Genomic DNA, 22,833 nt, shown 5'->3' on the forward strand with positions numbered 1-22,833 from the left:
GGCGCGGGAACCGGCGGGGGGGGCGGAGCTGTAGTCCCGGCGGCGGAAGGAGGAGAGGAAGAAAGGGGCGAGACCCGGTGCCGGGCAGCCGCGCGAGGCTCTCGCTCAGCGCGCGGGCGTCTCCAGCCGGGCGCGCGGCGTTCGAGGGTCGGTGTCGGCGCCGAGCCCTCTCTCGGGCAGCCGCCGTTGCTGCTGCAGCTGCTGCCGCCGCTTCTGCCGTGGGGCTCGGGCGGCGACGGAACGGGGCCGGCCGCGGGGCGGGCGGGGAGGGAGGAGGCGGTGAAGGCGGCGGGCCGGGGGGGAAGATGCCGCTGGCGCAGCTGGCGGACCCGTGGCAGAAGATGGCTGTGGAGAGCCCATCCGACAGCGCTGAGGTGAGTGCAGCCGGGCGGCTGGGGCCGGCGCGCCCCCCTCCCCGCGCCCCCGCCGGTTCGCTCTCTTCCCGGGAGCCGGCCACTCGGCCCCTTCCTCTGCTGCTCGCTTCTCCCCTCGGTTCGGGATTCCGGTTTGGGTAGTTGGGGTTGATCTGTTTGCCCTTCTCTTCCTCCCATCCGCACGCCCTCTCCCTTCCCTCGCTAGAGGGGCTGTGGTGTGGTGGCGCGTGGGGTTTGGAGTGGGCGCCGGGGCTTTGCAAGAAGCCGATTTTCACCAACTTTGCGTGGGGGGAGCAGGACGCGGAGCGGGGGCCGGCGAGGAGTTGGGAAGTTTGGCCCTGCCTGGTCGGGGGCTTCCCTGGACCCTGGTGACTTTGGGGGATGCGGGAGGGGTGTGGATTGGGTTCACTGTAGAGCGGGGACTCTCGAATCCGGCTAGGGGACAGGGTTACCCTGGGGAACCGGGCGCGCGTGGGCAGGAACGGCCCGGGGCAGGGGTAGCGACCTGTGGGGGGGGGTTCGGATAAGGGGTGCAGGACAGTCGAGGGTTTTTGGCCCCCCTCCCATCTGCCGCAGTAGTTTCTGCTGCTGCAAAGAAAAAAGTGGAAGCCTGAGGTTCTCCATCCTACTCCCCGCCCCGTTTCCGAGGTCGCTGAGCTTGAGGACCCCGTCTCTTGGAGTTTAACTTGAGTTTCCTGTCCGCGGAGATGATACAGTGATATTCAAGATCAGCGGCCGCAGTAAAGGGCTTTCTGGTTTACCTCGCCCGGGATCTGGTGACCGTCCCTGAGATGCCCACCGTGGTGACCCAAACCCAAACGATATAACCAAACAGGGCCAGACAAAATTTCCCCGGCTCTTCGCAGCCGCTTGTGTCCCAGAACCAACTCGGGGTCTGTGAAAATAATCCAGACAAGACCCATTCCAAGGCATCAGCGCTCCTCTCCGGAGCGGAAAATCAATTCCTGATGGTGGCGCGTCTGTGATTCTTCCTTCTTGACTTTTTGCTGTCTTCTATCCCCACAGCGGACTTTGGGGGATTACAGGATGATAGGCTGCGTGTGTGTGATAGTTACTGAGTGAGTGACCCCATTTCTGGAAAGCATGACTGAAGCGCGGGGGCGGAATGGGGCAGGCTCTGATGAGTGGTGTACTTGGCGGCAGCCGCTGCCCTGCCGGCCTCCGCAGTGTGAGAGGTGGATAGGGTTACTGGTTACGTCAGTAAGACCGAGGCTCAGTTTTGATCTGAGATGCGGGACACTTCCATTCTTGGGTAGAATGGAGGGGGAGGGGGACGAGGATCAGTTCAAATCACTTTGCACTTTTTGCCTGGTCACCTCCGCTGCTGAATAAAGTAAAATGTTTACTTGCTCTCCTTATCGCAAGCAGAATTGTAATAGTGCTTACGGTTGGTGCTTTGCATTTTGCGACTTGGATCATATTTTTAAAACCTAAACGAAACGCTCTTCTTCCATGGAAAACACATTGATAGATGTTTCCTAAAAATATATTTTTTAAAGGAAATAAGGTTTTTAAGTCTGGCGAAATTAAGAGAATTTCATTTAAAATTGTTAGCCAGTCGAATATTGTAAATTTTTTGTAAGGAAGTCAAATTTAGAATGTTTAATCATCTTTTGAATGGATAGTGTGAAAAAACAATGCGTCTGGGACTCTTTTCATTCATTTTTTTTCCTTCAGAAAAATGTTTTGCTTTAAGTACCATAGGTAAAAGGTTAACAAAGTATATTCTCAAACTGCCGACCTTGTGGAAATAAATTGAATTTGCTTTGAGCCTGATTTTTAGATGCTAACGTTAGCATTTGCTACTCTTAATCAGTCCACATTTCTGCTTGGCATTTATCAATGTGTTTAAAAAAAAAGTCATTTAAGATTCCACCTGATCCTTTTTCTGTGCAGCATGCATTTGGATAAAGAAAACACAAAACTAATGTTTATTTAGCACTTACTATATGCCAGATACTGTGCTCATGCTATTTCATTTTATCCTTCCAATCCCCCCAACAGAGTAGGATTTTGGTCTCCGTTGTTATAGATTAAGAAACTGATTTCAGAAGTTAAGGGCACAAAGATTATAAATAGTAAATGGCAGAGCCATAATTCAAAGCCAGGTGAATGTAATTCATGTGCTTTACTTTATACTAGGGTAGATGTTTCATATCTTTTGTGGAAAAAATCAGTATAAACAAATAAGCCAATAATTAGAGGCCATGTATTTTTCAGAAATAATTATGGTATTATAAGATGTCTCATTTGTTAAAGCCTACTTATTTTAGTTACTGTCATGGTTTCCAGAACCTGGCAGATAGGTTTCCACAACTTGCCATTTTCAAGTAATTTTCTTGAAATTCTGGCATAAGGTATTTCAATCAGAGCCAGTGTTGCCTAGATTTATTAAAATTAGATTCTAACAAATTGCCTTTAGATATTTTATTGCTTTTGCTTATTCAGCTGTTTCAAGTAAATTACTTCTGACACAAATTTGAAAATATTGAAACCAGTAAGGAGAAGGTTGAAAATTTTCGTTTGGATGTCTAATATTGGACTTAAAATATTATGCCATCTTCTCCCCAGTAAGTTCTTATCAGTGAATAATTGTGTTTTAATCATTTTTAAAAAGTCATTGAGTAAAAACACCAAAATGTTTCTCTTCAGGCCAAAAGATTTCAGGGTCCTTCTCTATAGAGATTTACATTTATAGTCTCTTCCTTAGGAGACTGAATTCTTCAAAGCTGAGACTTTTTTTTCTTCTCTATATCCTTAGCACTTGACACAGTGCCTGGCATATACATAATATAGGCCCCCTAGATGACCAGTGAGTTAATTATGAAGGTCAGAAATAGGGTAATTGTCAGTCTTATTTCTATTCTTATCATTTTAATCTTAAATTGAAATATGAGCAATCTTAAAAGAACTGAGTACCTCACCAAAAGTACAGGCAGTTTGTTGATTCCTTTATATATCTTCTTGACCTCATATGAGTCTCATAGTGCTCAAAACAGAAAAACCCTTGTGGTTGAACTCAAACATGGGTCAGAACATGATAGGCTAGAACTATGCCAAATGTTTAAAGCAGCAAATTTAGAATAATAAAGGAAGTACTATGTAAGCAAAGTCAAGGTTGGTACAAGATTAAAAACAAAATACCTTCCTAAATGCTCCAGGTTAATTCAAAACTCTAATGAATTATTTAAGATGGTAGTGTGTTTTTGAATATTGGAGTGTTCAGGAGATGGATATCAAGGGATTGTGGCTAATCAGTTCTAAAAACTCCAGCTTCTGCTCTTAGGGACATTTACTGAATCTTAAGCCTGACTTAAAGTGACACTTTCTCAGTTTTAGTAAAGATAAATTATAGTAAACCTAAATATGAATGATTTTCAAAAAGAATAAAATTAAGGAGATTCTCTTTGCTTTATAGAAATGTGCTATGTAAAAATATAGTAGCTACTTTGAATTCCTTTAAATAAGATGTACCCATAATGCATTGAAAAATATTAACTATATAAATATTTACAAAAAACAAGACCCTTGTTTTGGAAACCATCTTCACTGGATGTGCAACCATTTGTAATCTCAAAGATTATATTGGATTCTATAGTATTTCCACTATATCAATATTAGATTTCTTATATTTCATCTGTAGGGAAAAACATTCTATTAAAATGTGATCTTTGATTTTGAAAAAAAAATGTTTTATTAAGTTCTTTTCCTTTTCCTGTTTCATTTTTACCATTTTTCAGGTTTTTTTCTTTCCCCCAAGTGAAGATCTGAGGAGAGGACAGGTATTGTTACATGTCAACTGTCGAGTAACTGTGACACATTATTGAACACTTTGCTGTTTTCAGTGATTATAATATTAAATATCAGTTTTTTAAAACTAAATTTAGGAAACTTTGCTTTATTTTGGCAGCTTGATCCTGTACTAACGGGGTTAATCCAAAATGAGAAACTTCTTTGATACATTTAAATTTTAAGATAAAGAGAGAAGCCTATCCAATTAAAGAAACAAGTATAGGCAGACTTTGCCTTTTCATCATTGTTTCTGGAAATCGCAATGAGTATATCTTATTTTTATATGAAAAGAGTGGCATAATTGGGATGTGCACTCTTGACCAAGGACATGACATTTGGTAAATTATAGAATGATCAAAAATATAGCAGATCATTTAGAAGTCTGAATTGCAGAAGAGTTGTTGTAAAGATTTTTTTTTTAATTTATCATCCACTAAAAAATTTATACCATTGTGATCATTGACAAAGATTTGCTCTAGAGTTCCATATTCAGAGACGTGTGATCTGCTAGGCTGTGAATGATGGGTGACCTCACGTGGCCCAGTTTGTCCAGTGCAGACTGAATGTTTTAGACCCAGTGGTTTCAGATTACAGGGTACAACAGTGACATCTTGGTGGTCTCTTGGTAATACATGAGTGTAATAGTGCTTGGTTGTTCATGCTTTTTGGTGGATAACAAGTTTTAAAGCATTGGAATGCAAGTGATAAATGTAATATTTTACACATCCCACTCCCTATTTCACGTAATAGGAAGAAAAAAACAAGTAATTGCATTTTAATACTTGGCATTAGACTTAACACCGGCACCACATCCCCCCCCACCCACCTTAGTAGTTGATAACAGTTTCCTGTGTCATTAATCTGGAACAATTATCAAATCTCAGTTACTCTAGTTTTTCAGTTTTATACCAAATAGCAAGATAACTAAATCTTAATTGTTAAGTAAAGTGTATCAGTTAACAAAACAAACACAAATATATGTTATATAAAACAGTATAAAATGTATCCATAAAAACATAACTATCATTCAATACATTTGGCTATTTTAAGCAAATAGCTTAGTTACTAGCAATTAAATATTTCAATTTTACTTATTCCACTTTGTGGGATAATTTGAATGTATGTCAAAGTGTTAAAGAACAGACTTTGGAGACATGAAGATCTGGGTTTGAGCACTGCCTCTACCACTTAATATCTTTGTAATCTTATGCAAGTTATTTAAAATCTCTATGCTTTAACATTCGAATCTGTAAAATAGGCATAAAAATAATACCTACTTTATCAGGTTGTGATGGGATTTAAATGATAATATATGTAAAGCATTTGGTTCAGTACATGGTTTAAGTGTTTAATAGTTATAATGAATCATCTCTCAACCAGAACTATTTTAGTAAATTCTGTGTTTTAATTCTGGGGTAGTTTTTCCAGAATCAAACAGAACAATTAAAAATGGTTTATTTGGTTGACCTGTTTTAAAAGAACCTTTGTAATATCAGAATATAATTGTAAGGTAAGGTGAACAGAAGTCTCTTGAATCTTACCCTTTTTTGTATTGTTCCCCTCTTTGATAGTGTCTTTAAAGGGGGGAAACAGATAAAGAACATTTTGAGGAGTATGTGTGGAAGGAAGAAAAGAAAGTATGTTCATATTTCAGTGATGCTTAAATTGGAAGCCCTCTCACAATCCTTGGCATGTCGTTTAGTTAGCAGTAGTTTTTTTCCCTTAGTGATACATAAAATAATAGTGTATCTTAACACACGATGGTATCTAGTAATTGATGAAATATGATATACTGTATATGTCAACCTCTTGAAGGTGGTGTGTCTGTGAAGAAATAAACTTAATATATAGTATCAGTAGGTAGAATTTTAACTCCCTCTAAAAAGTAACAAAACAAAATGTGTGCATTTTTTTATATTTTAGAGTCACTTCTGTTAATTTCCTTTTTTAGGGACAGAAATTAATACTGCACACCTCCCTCTCCATTACTATAACCATGTTTATTTTGGTTATTTGATTATGCCATGAGTAGCTGGGTTTTCCTGTCTAGAAACACAATCCTTTGGATTTTATTCTGTTATGTACTGGTACTTAAGCAACTTTCAATAGTACATATGGTATTTTCAACTGAGAAGTCTCTGAAAATTTGCAAAATGAGTCTGTGTCCCAACAACCATCTTCTCCCTCCAAAACACACACGTGTGCGCACACACACACACACACACACACACACAGCATCATGACATAATCAAATAAATTTGGGGGTTGTGGAATTAAATGAGATGTGACTAATGTCTTTACTGGCCAACATCTTAGAAATTTAAGATGATGATGTACATGATGAATTTGCAAAAAGGAAGTATCTCAAAGCATTTGAGACTTGATGTCAGCATCCCTTTTTTGTGAACCATCTATGAAGTCTCAAAGGACATAAGTGCTTTGCAGAACACAATTTTGGAAAGTCTGATAACTATAGTAATAGGATCCAGTATTGCCTGGAAACAAGCTGTTTCCAGCTTGTTTAATTGACTTTATCAAAGCTATTTTTTTCCTGTAACTGTCAAAAGTTTTTGTTTCATTTTGAAGTCTTTCTAAATTAATTTGTGTAACAATTTTCCATTCTAATAGTTGACTAAAATTTAAATACAATAAATTAAAGTTTTAAATAATTTAAACTTTTAAAAGCCAGTGTTCTGAAATTGGTGGTCATATTCTATCTTAATATCAAGCTAATTGCCCCTACTAAATGGCCCCCTTATTGACTTGCTTTGTAACTTATATTTAATATTCAGAATTTTTAAAAAAACTTATCACTTGCTACTTAATGCTGCTTTCGGTCTGTCTACCTGTCCCATTCTTTTTTAATTAATTGCTTCAAACTTACAGTTACTAGAAAATAGCTAGGATTAATAATATTTTGATGCAGCTGTTTTTAACTTGGGAATATTGTTACTTCATCTTTTAAAAAATTTACACTTACAGCTTACTAAATAATGTAAGGGCTTCCCTGGTGACTCAGATGGTAAAGAATTGGCCTGCAATGCAGGAGACCCAGATTTGATTCCTGGGTTGGGAAGATGCCCTGGAGAAGGGAATGGCAACCCACTCCAGTATTCTTGCCTGGAGAATTCCATGGACAGAGGAGCCTAGAGGGCTACAGTCCATGGGATTGCAAAGAGTTGGACACAACTGAATGATTAAAACTTTCACAAATAATGTAAAATGACTTTCTTACCCTTTTTCTGATCTCTGTCCACCATGTACACATACCTCTGGAATCAGGGATGTTTGATGGACATATTAGCCACTAACAAGCTGATTTTGTTTCAACCTACCATAGCAGAATAGCTCAGTTACTGGCATTACCTACTCTGAATCTTTACCTTCTTCTCCTGAAGGTGTCAGCTAGAAAGAAATGTGAATGAACTAAAGATCAGCCGGCTGCAAGACTGAAAGCTAGCCTGCTGTCCCACCTGGAGTCAGCTCTCCACATTGTCTTTTAGAGGGTATTTGTGTCTGTGTGTGTGTTCCCCATGAAACAGTGCTAGTTCCCTGAATATTACATAACCATACTATATGTGTAAATCCAAAAGCATTTTTATACTTCCTATTATTCTTCTCCTTTATTAGTATAAATAGAATTACAGCAGTAGCATAACTTAAGTCAGATTTGCCTGTCTTAACTAATATTCTATCCATGGTCTCTCACATACTTTAAAAACTAATTATGTTTTATCCACTATGTTAATTGATCTTTGTAATCTTACATGTGATGATGATCTCATCTTCATTTCTGACCTGGTCATCTAGATTTCTGTGAGCTTACCTCTAATCCTTTGGGCCACAAAACTTGTTATAGGAAACTTGGTTTAGTCATTTGATATGAGTTAGAAGCAGATGTCAAATGATAGCCTGAAACAAAAGTTCATTTTGACATTAAGAGATTGAAGTACATGGCAAGTGCAGTGTTTGGGGAGATATCTTCACTCCAGAAATCTTGTAGAATCTATACTAAAAACCTCAGTTATGCAGGATCTTATTTTGCGTCTTCACATTTAGGAGCAGAGGAGTGTATCTGAAAACAATATAAAATAATCGGAGAGATTCACTTAAACAACTTCTAGGAGGCACTGTTTGGTCGCCACTAGCCACATGTGGCTGTTGAGCACTTGAAATGTGGGTAGTATGAGGAACTGAATTTTTTTAATTAACTTTAATTAAAATTATAATAGTCACTGTGGCTATTGGCTACCACATACAATAGAACAATTCTAGATTATAGAATACAAGTTGAATCCTTTTTTCTACACCAGTGTTTTTCAACTCTACCTTCTATTGCTTGTATTTTAAAGTTAATAGGCTTAATGCCTTTTCTAAATGAAAAGTATATTGAATATGCTTTTTCAAATTATGTTTAATCACCTTTGTCTTGTTTATCTTCTACCCTGAATATTTCAATAAGTGATACATGTACCTCAAATAACCATTCTGCAATTTATACAACTCTACTAATTTTATGGTGACATTCTCATTCAAGTGGTAACATCGAAGCGTTGGGGAAATTTGGCAGTCCGAAATGGTGTCTTTTGTTCACTATACTGTACTAATAAATACTGGGAAAGTAGATTGATACATCTTAGAAATTAACATTTACTGAATGCCTTTTTGACTGTGGTTTCCCTGGTGGCTCAGATGGTAAAGAGTCTGCCTACAATGCAGGAGACCTGGGTTTGATCCCTGGGTCGGGAAGATTCCCTGGAGGAGGAAATGGCAACCCACTCCAGTGTTCTTGCCTGGAAAATCCCATGGATGGAGGAGCCTGGCGGGCTACCGTCCACAGGGTCGCAAAGAGTCGGACATGACTGAGCGACTAACAACTCTGTTTTCTTTGACTAGACGCTTTGTGTGTATCAACTTGAATGAGATAGATGTAATTAACTTCAACTTACAGATGAGGAAACTGAAGCCTAGAGAGGTTAAGTAACTTGCTCATGATTGCACAGCTCTTAAGTGGAGGAGGCAGAGTTCAAACACCAAGTCTCACAGATTGAAAATTCCATTGATTTTCCACTAGACTGCCTGGCTTTGGTTGAGAACAGCATATAGGTGAGTGACTCGGTCAAAATGACATCTCCTCCTAAGGGAGAGAGGGTCCATATGGTTTGTACTGAGCACTCGTTTTTATGGGAATGTATAGGTAGACTTAGAAAAGCAAAATGGATATTACTCTTCAAATAGAGCTTGGGTAAAATAACCTGTGAGCTGGCTTGAGAAACAGCATTTTTGACATTGTATGGGAAATTTTTACAATTTTTAAGCTGTCTTACAAGTGAGAATTTGAAACAAAAACTACTGTACTTGAAAAAGGAGGTTTGCCCAGATGTAACTTAACCCCTCTCCATACAGAAGCCCCTAGGTGTGTGCTTGAATAACTGCTGTTTTTAAATTGCAGCTTATTAAATCATTACCTCTTTATATTTGCATCTTCTTTTCAGAAAAAATCTATTTAACTTTCCCTCAGAGTGCCAGGAAACAGGGTCTGACTGAGCCTGAGAAAGTTGCCGATTATCTTGCTACAGTGAAAGAAAAGGAAATTTAAAGAAATGTTACACAATCATTGGTGGCTTTTTTTCACCCTTTGGAACTTAGGTTTTTAACTTAGGTTAAAGAGCCCCAGTTCATCTTTTTAAAAAATTGAGACATGATTTATATGCCACATTTTACTCTTATGAAGTATGTAATTCAGTAGTCTTTAGTATATTCATAAAGTTGTGCAACCATCATCACTATCTGATTTCATAACTTTTTCATCACCCCCCAAATCCCATACTTGTTAGCCAGTTACTCCCTATTCACTCCTTCCCCCGGCCCCTGGTGACTAATAATCTAATTTCTGTCTCTGTAGATTAGTTTCTTATGGACATTTCATATTAATGGAATTATATGGTATGTGGCTTTTGTGTCTGGCATCATTCATTTAACATAATGTTTTCAGGGCTCATCAATGTTGTAGCATATGTATCAGTGCTTCATTTTTATGGCTGAGTAATATTCTGTTGCATGGTTATAGCAATTTTGTTTAACCATTTATCTGTTGATGGACATACGAATTGTTTCCACTTTGGGCTACTATAAATGCTGTGAACATTTGTCTACAAGTTTTTATGTGAATATGTTTTCAGTTCTCTTGGGTATATGCCTAGGAGTGGAATTGCTGTGTCATATGGTAAGTCTATATTTAATTTTTTGAAAAACTGGCAAATTGTTTTCCAACTGGTTTGTACCATTGAAAGGACTGAAGCTGAAACTCCAGTATTTTGGCCACCTGATGTGAAGAACTGACTCATTTGAAAAGACCCTGATTCTGGGAAATATTGAAGGCAGGAGGAGAAGGGGATGACAGAGGATGAGATGGTTGAATGGCGTCACCGACTCAATGGACATGAGTTTGAGTAAACTCTGGGAGTTGGTGATGGACAGGGAGGCCTGGTGTGCTGCTGTCCATGGGGTCACAAAGAATCAGACACGACTGAGCGAGTGGACTGAACTGAACTTGTACCATTTTACATTCCCATCAGCAGTGTATGAGAGTTTCAGTTTCTCCACATCCTCACCAACACGTTATTGTTTTTTCATTATAACCACCCTGTGTGTGAGAAAGTGGTATCTCATCGTGGTTTTGATTTACATTTCTCTAATGAATGAGGATGTGAAGGATTTTTCTTGTGTTTATTGTCTACTTGTATCCATAATTCTTGCGCATGTTTTGTTGCTGATTAGGGAACTTAAATGGAGTTTTACTCTAAGGCTAATATAGAAGATCCTTACCTATGTCATGCTATATACATTGTTCTCAGAAAACTTAGTTTCAGTTTGTACTTTTAAAAGATTTGCTTCATTTTTAGATATGATAAATAAAAAGCTTTTTCTAAAACAATAGCTTTCCAACTGAGTGAATAGAGACCTACATTCTGTGGAAATATCTTAGGCTACCTCATCACCTGGGTCCACCTCCAGCTAGAGCAGAGTTTCTTTCTTTTTTTTTTTATTTTTATTTTTACTTTATTTTACTTTACAATACTGTATTGGTTAGAGCAGAGTTTCTAAAGAAACACATCTAAGAGTAAAAGATTAATTTTAAAAAATTACAGAAAGAAAGCAAAAATTGAGGTGATATTTTTCCTTACAGTCCCTTCAGCCTTCAGTCTTGTTATACTATAGTTTCTTACTTAAAGCAAGACTATAGCAATAAATCGAAGACTAATCAAAACAAAAAGTCTACAATCTCTGAAATTAAATATAAATAAATAAAATGAATTTTCAAGAATCCATCTCTTAATGTGAGATATACAGATGTTTCGTTTAAAGAAGTAAAAATGCAAAGTGAAACCCCTGTTTGCCTTCTTTCCTTCAAGTTCCTGTTGGCTCTTGGTATAATTCAAGAAGAATAGCTATCAAAGTGGATGTTGGTAGCAGTAAGGGGAGTTACTTAAAGAGAGGTGTCACTGGCAAGTTAAAAATAAAATTTGCTTTAGATTATTAAAAAGAAGAGCTCAAAATGAGTTTTAAAGTGATCTTTCCCCCCTGGCTGTTCTGAGTTTGTGTAGTATATTACTAGGTGATAATGAATAGAGTTCTTTCCTTTGGAATATTATAATGTGAAATTACTGAGGTGGACAGACAGTTGAATAACATGAAGCAAGCTAAGTTTGCCAGGAACAATATAAACATAATTGGATCTTTAGGGGAAAATTATGATTTATGATGTTACAGCAGTTTTCCATAGTACATTTTTAACCATAATGTGGAAACTTAGAAAATAAATGATATTACCCCAAACACCCAATAAAGTTTCTTTTAACATGTATACACACACACACACACAAATGTTATTTTAACATAAAAAGTAGTCATTTGAAGGAGACTTCTGTTTACGCCAAGATGGAGGAGTCTTTTTTTTTTTCCTTAGGTCTTCCTTTACAACTAAAACACCTAACAAACAAGCACAGAAACACTCTGAAATGTAGAAATAAGAAGGCAGACTGCCTGCAGACTTTGAGACTAAAGGAATGACACAAATAGTAAGTTCTCTGGGTGTTCTTATCACCTCCCATATATCCTGGAGGGTGTTGTAAAAGCCTCCAACCTGGAACCAACAACAGGCACAGACAAAATGGACTCCAAGAAAAGCCAGTTCTCTTTAACCAGACTGGTGGGGGAAGGGTAGGCTAACAACAGTAAACCTTTTTGGCAACACCCACCCTACTATAGCCAAACACCAACAGAAAAACCCCATCCTACTCCTAAGCAGCAAGTGGCAGTGCTTGGATTCCTCCACCCTATGGTGTTGGCTGGGCAGAGGGACCCATCTTCCCTGGGCAGAGGGACCTCATCTTCCCTTCCTGCCTAGCAAGAGCAAACAGCACTTTGATACCCCCTGCTGGGTGGTTTTGGCAGGTTGTGCAGGGACCCAATATTCTCTCACCGCCACCCCTGTCCCACTCCCTATAGAAGGAGGTGATGTTCTCACTAGAGTAGCATCTGTGGGGGCCAGCAACCCCTGAGCCTCCACCCCAACCTGAAAGAAGTGAGACATAACAAGGTGGTGTGAGGCAGGGCTAGTCCTGGCTAAGCCTCCCCACTGCCCTGTGTCAGTGAAGTGTTGAGCCTCCACCCAGCATCAGCAAGGTAGATAGAGCAAGATGGTTGGAGGTGGCCTAGTCAACACTGCATCCCCCTCCCCCGATGCAGTAAGGCCCAGGTGTCACCCCCATCTGGCAGCTACAAGGCAAAACAGTGGTGGATGACAGGGCTGATTGGCACTCCACTCCCCCCTCTCCCGTTGTCAGCTGGGTCTTTAAGGGAGCTGAACTTTCCTCCCTGCCTTGCAGGAATGAAGCAGTGTGAGTCAACCCTCCACTTCCCCTCTCCGTACTGTCAGTGGGATCTGTCAGGGAGCTGAGCTTACACCCCTACTCTGTGGCAACGGGGTGGTGCGGGTTGGTGCCCCACTTTCACTAGGAACAAGAGTGAAGCTGAACTTCCATCCCACCCATCTGCAAAAAGGCAGTGTGAGTCATTGCTCTACTTTTGCCAGGGTGGTGTTGGCGGAGCCCAGCAGGAAGCTGAACATACACACTCACCCTGCCCTCACACTACACCTCAGCTGGTAGACTGCCTGCTAAAAAAGAGTAAATAGGATTCAGAGTCTTAAATTCTCCAAAATGTCCATTATTGCAGTTGAAGTTCGCTTAAGAGCTAGGAAAATCATATCATGAATGAGGAAAAAAGGCACCAGATACCAACACTGAGATGCTTTAGATGTTGGTTGTCTAACAAGGATTTTAAAACAGCCAGTATAAAAATTTGAAACCAATGAATTAGTCTCAGAAAAGAAATAAAGCAGAAAATGGACATTTTGGAACCGAAAAATACAATAACCAAAATAAACTTACTACATGGGCTCAACAGAAGAACAGAGGGACTTCCCTGGCAGTCCAGTGGTTAAGACTCTGGGCTTCCACTGCAAGGGGCAAAGGTTTGATCCCTGGTCAGGGAACTAAGATCCCACATGTGGCACAGGCAAAAAAACAAGAATGGAGATGACTGGAAAAGAATCAATAAAACTGAAGATAGAGTGGTAGTAGAAATTGCTCATTCTGAATATCAGAGTAAAAATCACAAATTAAATGAAGAGTGTCTCAGGGGTCTGGGGAACATTAACAGGAGATTTAATATTCATGTCACCACAGTCTCAGAGCTAGAGAAAAAAGGTGGACTTGAAGAAATAATGCCTGAAATTTCCCCAATTTGGCAAAAGATGCAAACCTGCAGATTCAAGAAGCTGATTGAACCCCACATAAGGTAAACCTAAAGTAATCCACACCTAGACACATCAAAATCAAACCTTTGGAAATGTGAAATTATTTAATGGCTATAGAGTTTAAATTTTGCAAGATGAAAAAATTCTCAAGATTGGTTGCACAGCAATGTGAATATGCTTAACATACTGAACTGTACACTAAAAAATAGTTAAGATGTTAAATTTTATGTTACATGTATTTTACAATTAAAAAAAATCAAACTAAAAGACAAAGACTCTTAAAGCAGTTAGAAATGAACTGTTACTGGGGAGCAATGATGGAAGCCAGATGGAAATGGCACACTGTATTTTAAGTACTGAAAGAAAAGAACTGGCAACTCCAAATTCTATACTTAGTGAAAATGTCCTGCTATCATGAAAGTGCAACCAAAGCAGTCTCAGATGAAGGGAAGCTATGAGAATGTGTCTGTAGTAAGACTGTGAAAGAATGACTGCAGGTAGTTCTTCAAGCAGAAAGGAAGTGATAAAAGAAGGATCAGCACATCTGAAAGTCCCAATTGGGAAAGGGTCCCAGGCAGGGTGTCTGGTCCATGGGTGAGACGTCAAAGATTGCAGTTCAGGATTCAGGATTCCCATTCCTAGGGTGCAAACTGATTTCATCAATCTGTGACCAAATTGCAGCTCTGGTTTTATGTTAACGCTGTTGGTTTTGTCATGTAAAACTTAAATGTTGGTGAGCCTGGGGCTTGGTTGCCCAGGCCCCCTCCAGGGGCACAACAATCTCAAGATTCCTCTCCCATCTTCTATATGGTGCTGCAAGTCTTGCACTCACAGCAGGCAGTTACTCTCTGTCAGCTCACCAGCTGGGCAGTGTCCAGGCAGGTTAGAAGTAAGGTCAGAGGCCTACTCTGCTTTGTCTCTGACTATTATTTAATTTATTTTCTGTTTATTTATTTATTTTCCCTAACAAATAGCCAAAATGAAGAACGCTAACACCACTTAGTGTTGGTGAGGATGTGGACAAACTGGCTCTCTTATATGTTGTTGATGGGACAGTAAAATGATACAGCCTTTCTGGAAAACTTTGGCCATCTCTTCAAAAACTAAACATACACTTACTATACAACCCAGCAGTCGCATTCCTGGATATGTGTCCCAGAGAACTGAAAATGCATGTCCACACAGAAGTCTGTACATACATGTTCACAGCAGCTTGGTTTGTAATATCCGAAAGTGAGACAGCAAATGTCCTTCAGTGGGTGGATGGTTAAACAAGCTGTGGTATGTTCCCACCATGCTATACTGGAATACTACTAAACTAAAAGGAATGAATTATTGATACACACTCAAGGGAATTCATGCTGAGTGGGGAAAAGGTACATACCATATGATTCCATTTATATAACATTCTTGAAATGACAAAATTGTAGAAATGGAAACTAGATTAGTGGTTATCAGGGTTAGGAAGAAGGGTGAGGGAGAGGTGAATGGTTATAAAAGGGCAACACGTAGGCTCCTGGTGGTGAAGAACTGGTATCTTTACTCTGTGGTAGATACAAGAATCTATACATGTGATAAAATGTGTAACATGAGCGCACAGACAGACACACACGTGAGAACCTGTAAAACCAGTGATATCTGAGTAAGGTCTGGGCATTGTACCAGTATAAATTTCCTGGTCTTGACAGGAAGTTGTGTAAGATGTGTAACCATTGGGTTAAGGGTATATGGGACCTCTGTATTATTTTTGCAACTTCCTGTGAATATATAATCATTTGTAATTAAAAAGTTAGGGGAAAAGTTGAGAAAGCATTAGACAAAATTCAGTATCTATTATCCATTAAAAACAGTGAAATAGAAATAAAAGAGTGTGTCATTAATGTTATTAAATAGTCTTAAGACCAGTAGCCAGCATCATGCTTGATAGAGACATATTAGGGGCAATCTCATTAAAAGTATGCCTACCGTTTTCACCTCTATTTTACATTCTAAAAGAGTTTGCTAATGAAGTTAGACAAAATCAAAGAATATTCAAAAGAGGGATAAAACAGAACTATTCATAGATGATATAATCATCTACTTAGGTAATCTAAGGAAACCACTAAAAAGGTTTGTTAAAACCCATGATAGTCTAATAAGGTGGTATTGAACAGAGTATATATTTTTTAATTAATAGTTTTCTTTGTTAGAAATGATAATGGAAAAAGATTTAATTCAAAATAGCAGTAAAAATATTAAAAATATGGAAATAAGCAAAGCACTGGAACTAAATGAAAGAAAATAGTTGCATTAAAGAATAAGTTGAGAGGAAAAGCTATGATTCTTTAAATTAGTTTCAAAAGGATTTGGTGTTTGTTATTTTCTTGTTTATTTTTTTAAAAATTGAGGGTAACTTTTTCTGTGTCTTGAATGAATATTCCCAGAGTTTTATTATTTTTTTTTTCTAATTTGTTTAGGTTTCTTTCAGTTTGTAGCTTATCTGGACAGTTAATATGACAATTTTAGTTGAATACTCTTATTAATAGTGTTTATGCTTAATACATGGACAGAGGAGCCTGGTGGGCTACAGTCCATGGGGTCACAAAGAGTTGGACACGACTGACTAACACATGCTTAATATATATACAGCTAGGATTCATTATCGAGCTTGTAATTATAAACTATATTTCTCATTTTTTCATATGTAAACCTTGCTCCCATGCCAGGTTGTGTGTAGACGTATGATAATTTTAAATATATGTATCTGTGTACGTATATGCATGCATAGTTAATGAGTGAGTAGTTTAGATTGTTTTTTTCCTAAGTAATTTCAATTCTAAACTTGTCTAATATACTTCGTGTTAAGATACAGTTGATATTGCTTGGGTGTTAAGTTCTTTTTTATTGTGTATTTGAGCAAGTCCTACGTCTTGTTTCTTTTGCAAGCTGTTATTGCTGTCTTTTTGTTCATAAGGGTGTTTGTAAGACTGTGTGTAAGTTTAATTATTTTAATTAACAATTATGTTATCAATAACATATTTTGGGTTCAGTTCAGCAAACATTTAAGCACCACTTGTTTTACTGATGAGGAAACAGTAATTGGTCATTTTGCCAATTTATAGTAAATTTTGCTATGTATTATAGCAAATAAAGCTTGGGCTTTGAAGCTCAGCATAATGGTGTATCTGTTTTAGATAGGAGAGCTTCATTAATAAGCCTCCAGAAACCAGAAAAAAATTATTAGACTTTTCCCTAAGACCTAAATTAGCCAAACCAAGTAATGCATTAGCAAATTATCTACTACTCAGATTTTTAGCTCTAGAAATGGTAGTGGACCCATTAGGGTAAGGGGCTCATCAGAATATTCTTAAGTATTTGCATTTGTCACCCCCTTTGGCAAGATAAGCAGGAGGAAAGAGAGGTTAACACTCACTGAGCAGCCAGAATGGCTAAGCACACTAAACTTTATTATAACCTCCAGCATAGCTAGTATTCAAATCTTGTAGTTTAGAAAACTGAGACTCATGTTAAGTAGCTTGCCCAAAGTTACACCTATAATAAAGGGCAGAGCCAGGTTCTGAAACTGGATATGTCAGGCTCCAAAGCCCATGATCTTTTCTCTACACTGTGATTTCCCAGACTTACCTAATCACAGGAGTCATCTCAGGTACCTGTTTAAAAAAATGAAATACTGAGCCATGGGGCTTCTAGAACTTCTGATTCAGTTTTGGTTTGGGGTAAGGCCAGGTAATGACTATATTATTAACAGGAGTCTTAGGTGATTCTGATCATCATACATGTTTATGAAATACTGTCAACTCCATGAAGTACCAAGAGGTGGGATTCAAGGTGTTAGGAAGGCAAGAGTTGCATTGGGAGTACACAGAGGAAATTAAAAAATAAGTTGACACTTTACTAGTAAAATGAGAATAGTAAGATTGGATTGTGGAAATTATAAAATTGCTTTAGGTTGCTTAATCTGCACAGAAAAACAATGTTTCATTTATTTTCTTTTTATTATTACTTCTCTTTCAAGTGAGGCTTCCCTGGTAGCTCAGTGCTTCCCTGGTAACGCAGCTTGTAGAGAATCCACTTGCAATGCAGGAGACCCTGTTTTGATTCCTGGGTCAGGAAGACCTCCTGGAGAAGGGATAGGCTACACACTCCAGTATTCTTGCCTGGAGAATCCCCATGAACAGAGGAGCCTGGTGGGCTACAGTCCATGGGGTCACAAAGAATGGGACACAACTGAGTGACAAAGCACAGCACTCTTTCAAATGACAGCATTTGTGCATTCCATTCTTTGGCATTATCCTTGTTTACACTGGAATACAAAGCACCCCTAAAGGATACAGATAAAACTGTATTTTGGATGCAGAAAAGAAAGAAGAAACTAGAGTTAGAAATAATGTACAGAACAGCTTTAAAAACAGAATTAGTAATGTCCTCAGGTGTAAAAAAGCCCACAAAATTTTAGATACTTTTAATCCTTAAAGTCACAGGATTATAACATTTTCAAGCTGGATGAGCTCTTAGATATCCATATATTTTATGCATGAAGAAACCACAAATCAGAGAGGCTTAAGGGCTTGCCTACAGTTGTGTGCTTAGTGGCTTAGTCGTGTCTGACTCTTTGCGACCCCATGCCATGGGGCACCTCAGTCCGTGGGGATTCTCCAGGCAAGAATACTGGAGTGGATTGCCATTTCCTTCTCCAGGGGATCTTCCTGACTCAGGGATCAAACCAGGGTCTCCTGCATTGCAGGCAGATTCTTTACCATCTGAGCTATGAGGGAAGCCTACAGCTAGTGGCAGACAAACTCCATGCTAGCCAAGATTCCATGAAACTCTTATGGATTGCAGATAAATACCAGAAAATAGTGACTTTTTAGAAATAAACTTAGTAGCAAATCATGTTTACCTTATATTCCCTACTTTATCTGATTTTATGGTTTCTTCCTTTTTAATTGCCCTTGAGAATATGAATGTTTCAAAGGAATCTTTTTTAGGAGATTATGCAGTTTGAAATATAAACAGACATTTTCAGAACATGTGTTGAGAGGAAGAATTCTAGTCTCCTCCACTTTTTATTACAAAATTTTATAAATAGAGAAAAATGAGCACAGGTAGGCTGCAGCCCATGGGGTTGCGAAGAGTCGGACATGACCGAGCAACTTCCCTTACACTTTTCACTTTCATGCATTGGAGAAGGAAATGGCAACCCACTCCAGTGTTCTTGCCTGGAGAATCCCAGGGACGGGGGAGCCTGGTGGGCTGCCGTCTATGGGGTCACACACAGTCGGACATGACTGAAGCGACTTAGCAGTAGCAGCAGCAGTTGCCTATACTTGAACAGTAATAGGGCATTTCTCTGTAGTAGTGTGAGCTTTGGATTCAGATGTGGGTTCAGTTGTCTTATCTGCAAACTTAATACCTCTGTGATCTTGGCCAAGTTATTCTCAACTTTTTTCTTCTCTATATAGTAACATGACTCATGGTTTATTAATGATTAATTGGGATTAAATGAGAATATATGTAACATAGCTAACACTGTACTTTGTACAAAATAATTGCAGAGATAATAGCTATTATTATTTCCTTGAGCCAGTAGTTACTTAGAATAATATTAATTTCTGAATGAGTAATTTATTTCCTTATTCAGTATTTTTTTAATCATAATCAGAAAATACTGGTACAATTCCTGCTTTTAAGAATTTTGGATTTACTTCATGGCCTGGAACATGGTTCGTCTTCATAACTTTATAGACAGTTGAACCCATATTCTTTTCACATTATAAAATTCAGTATTTACCTATTCTAATGTAAGTTAGGTCAGATGCTCCCTCCTTTTCTATTCATTATACTAGTTTATGTTAGTGTGCTAAAATTTCCCCTTCTACTTGTTTCCGTTTATTTCATGTCAGTATTTGTGTTTTGTGATTAGGTTAGTCTGATTAACTTTTCAGTACTGTTTTGCATTATATTATTTTTAATGACTTGTTTGAAAAAAACACAGGCTGATTGTAGAAAATCTGAAAAAGAGAAATATGCACAAAAGGAAATAAAAGAAAAACTAGAACATCTTTACTCTTACTATGAAATATCATTAGGAAAAGATTTAAACGTGATTGAGTAGGGGTTTTAGAATCAGATTTAGGTTTGAATTTAGGCTTTGCTTATTTGCCTTAGGCAGGACATTAGACTTTTTTACTTACTCAATGAATATTTATTGAGCACCTACTGTATGCCAGCCAGGCATTTTGTTAGGGGCTGAGGATACATGTGCATGTGTGTCAGTGCTTTCAAAGACTGACATACCCGTCCTGACTTCCTCATTTGTAAATTAGTGATAATGCCTCACAGAGTTGTTAGAAGCATCAAAGATGGACTTGCCTAGTGTGTGATGATTGCTCAGTAAATGATAGCAATTATTATTACTATATGCATTAAGTACTAATTATATTTTTAGTCCAGATCAAATCACCTTTTTAATCAGTTTAAGGTTTTTGCTTCACATTTTACTTTTGGCCTTATTATTGCAAACACTTGCCTTCTTCTTTTTCTTTGTGCTTTTTTAGGCTTATCTGTTTTTGTTTGGTTTTCTCTTTAAAGCAGTAAATAATTATGTGAATTTTTTTAAGCTTTTTAAAAATGCATTAAAGACCATTAAATTTTTATTATCAAGCATTTTGAACACATACCAGAATAGAGAGAATAGAATAATGAACCACCAGATTTCCATAGCCCAGCTTCAAAGATTAGCAACTCATGGCCACTCTTGTTTCATCTATACTCCCCATCACACACACACTACTATCTCTCTTCCCCTCCCTGGCTCCAGTGGATTATTTTGAAGCTGATACATCATTTAAGACATAAATATTTACATGTGTATTTCTTAAAAGATAAAGAATTTTTTAAACATCTAATTAACATACCATCATCACTCATAAAAACATCAATAATTCTATAATAGCATCAAATATCCTTTAAGATACTCGGTTTTAAGTAGATACTTTAAAGTTCTTAGAGTAAATAGGTGTAAAATAGGAATTATTTCCATCATCTTATTTTAAGTTTTTTATTCTTGTGGCTTGGTTTCTTTCTGCTGCCTTATGGATTCTTTTGTTTGAGGAGGTTATGAAAAATTGAAGAAAGAATTACAGAGTTGGAAAGACTTGGGGTTGAATCTTGCTTCTGCCATTCACTAATTAACTTTGCTGAACCTTGGTTTCCTCATCTGTAAAATAGGGGTAATTATACCTACCTCATGTGCTTAGGGTTGAATGGGATGCCTACATAAGGTACTATTCACAGTCTTTGCCAGTTACTATATTCTCCACTGATTTGGACTGCAATAAATAATTATAATTCTCAGTTGTTTCATGGTTTTTCAAAGCATTCCAAAGTTTATTAGCTAGTTACTAAAAGCAGTGGTTTTTAAATGTCTTTTTAGGAAAGATAGAATTTAGAATCTTAGTTTTTCCTTTCTTCCACTACTTCTTTTATTTTCAGTTCACTTTATTTTATCAAAACTTGCTGAAGTTTTATATTGTTTATATACTTATATCAGTTATTTATTCTTCATTAGTGACCCTGTCTCCTCTATTGGGGTTAATTATTTTATTCAGTTATTTCTAGATACTTAGTTGGTGTCAATATACTTTACCAATTCTTTCCTACCTCAGTATTCTTGAATTCTTATTTTGATTCTCTTTCAATGGTCTAAGACCTACCTTTGAACAGTTCATGAAAAAAGGTACTACCAAGGTGGTGAAATGTTATAAGACTTTGCAGAACTAAGAATAATTTCCTGTAACTTTTGTATGTGAAGAACTGGGACAAGGTATAAAATTCTTAGATCCTAACTTTTCCCTTTTAACTCTGTGTAAGTCATTACTTCATTGTCTTCTGGCATTTTATTGTTGCAGAGGAGAAATCTGAGGTCAATATGATTTTAGTTCCTTTGAAAATAACCTATTTTTTTCTGCTTGTATGCTTGTAGGATTATATCTTTATCCTTGACATTTAAAAACATTTGCCAGGACATGTCTTGGTGTTGATGATCTCTGTTGAACCTTCTCAGTCTCCAGTCTCAGGTATTTTTTTTTTCAGAACTGGAAAGTTTTCTTATACTTTTGATTGATTAAACTGCTGGTTTTTCTTTAGGAGCATCTGTTATTCATAGATTATTTCTATGTCTGTCCTCCATAGTTTTTTAATCTTTTCTTTTTTTTTTTTTCATTTACTCAAGTTTGTCCTCCGTGGCATGAATTCTGTTTTCTGCAGTGTCAATTCTGATACTTGCTATTCACAATGCAGATTTAATTTTGGCTACCATGTTTTCATTTCTTTATTCTTATCTCAACATACTCTTGTTTCATAAGCAGAATTCCCCTTAGGGGTACACTCCAAAAAAATGAGATGGATTCAGGCCTAAAGACTTATCTATTTTCTGAGGCCACAACCACAGGAAACCATCAGAGAGGGAAAAAAAAAGCTTCTGAAAGATTCTTCTAAAACTTAATAATGTAAATATAACCAGTGGTCATTCCTACCCTAGTCTAGAAAACAGAATAGTCTTGAGTACTGGCAGACCTTTAGTTGCTAGAGGAATAGCAAAGCCCATGTAATGGCACCTTAGCTAGAAATAAATGGATTTTTCTAATTACATTGATTGTTTTTTCTCTTTATAAAATAATATATAATAAATGCATATAATTTTGAAAATACAGTACAAGGAAGAAAATCCTATGACCCAGGTAACTACTGATAAGATTTTATATGTTTTCCAGTTACATGCACACATGTTGGGAGGGGGTGTGTGTGCAAAATTGGGATCAT

At 37.8% G+C, this 22,833-nt stretch overlaps 1 protein-coding gene across 2 annotated transcripts in view; it reads left to right on the top strand.

Annotated features, from left to right (window-relative positions):
- Positions 1-305: 305 nt before the first annotated feature.
- RPS6KA3 (ribosomal protein S6 kinase A3) overlaps positions 306-22,833 on the top strand; it is a 96,846-nt gene continuing 74,318 nt past the window's right edge. Inside the window, exon 1 of one of the 2 annotated variants that reach the window (XM_068961955.1) lies at positions 306-374. In XM_068961955.1, the coding sequence (XP_068818056.1) occupies positions 306-374 (69 nt within the window). Of the gene's footprint in view, positions 375-21,992; positions 22,089-22,833 lie in introns of those variants that run through there. The other variant, XM_068961956.1, reaches the window with a different exon arrangement.

This window comes from Capricornis sumatraensis, chromosome X, assembly GCF_032405125.1.
Source record: "Capricornis sumatraensis isolate serow.1 chromosome X, serow.2, whole genome shotgun sequence".
Classification (NCBI taxonomy): Eukaryota; Metazoa; Chordata; class Mammalia; order Artiodactyla; family Bovidae; genus Capricornis; species Capricornis sumatraensis.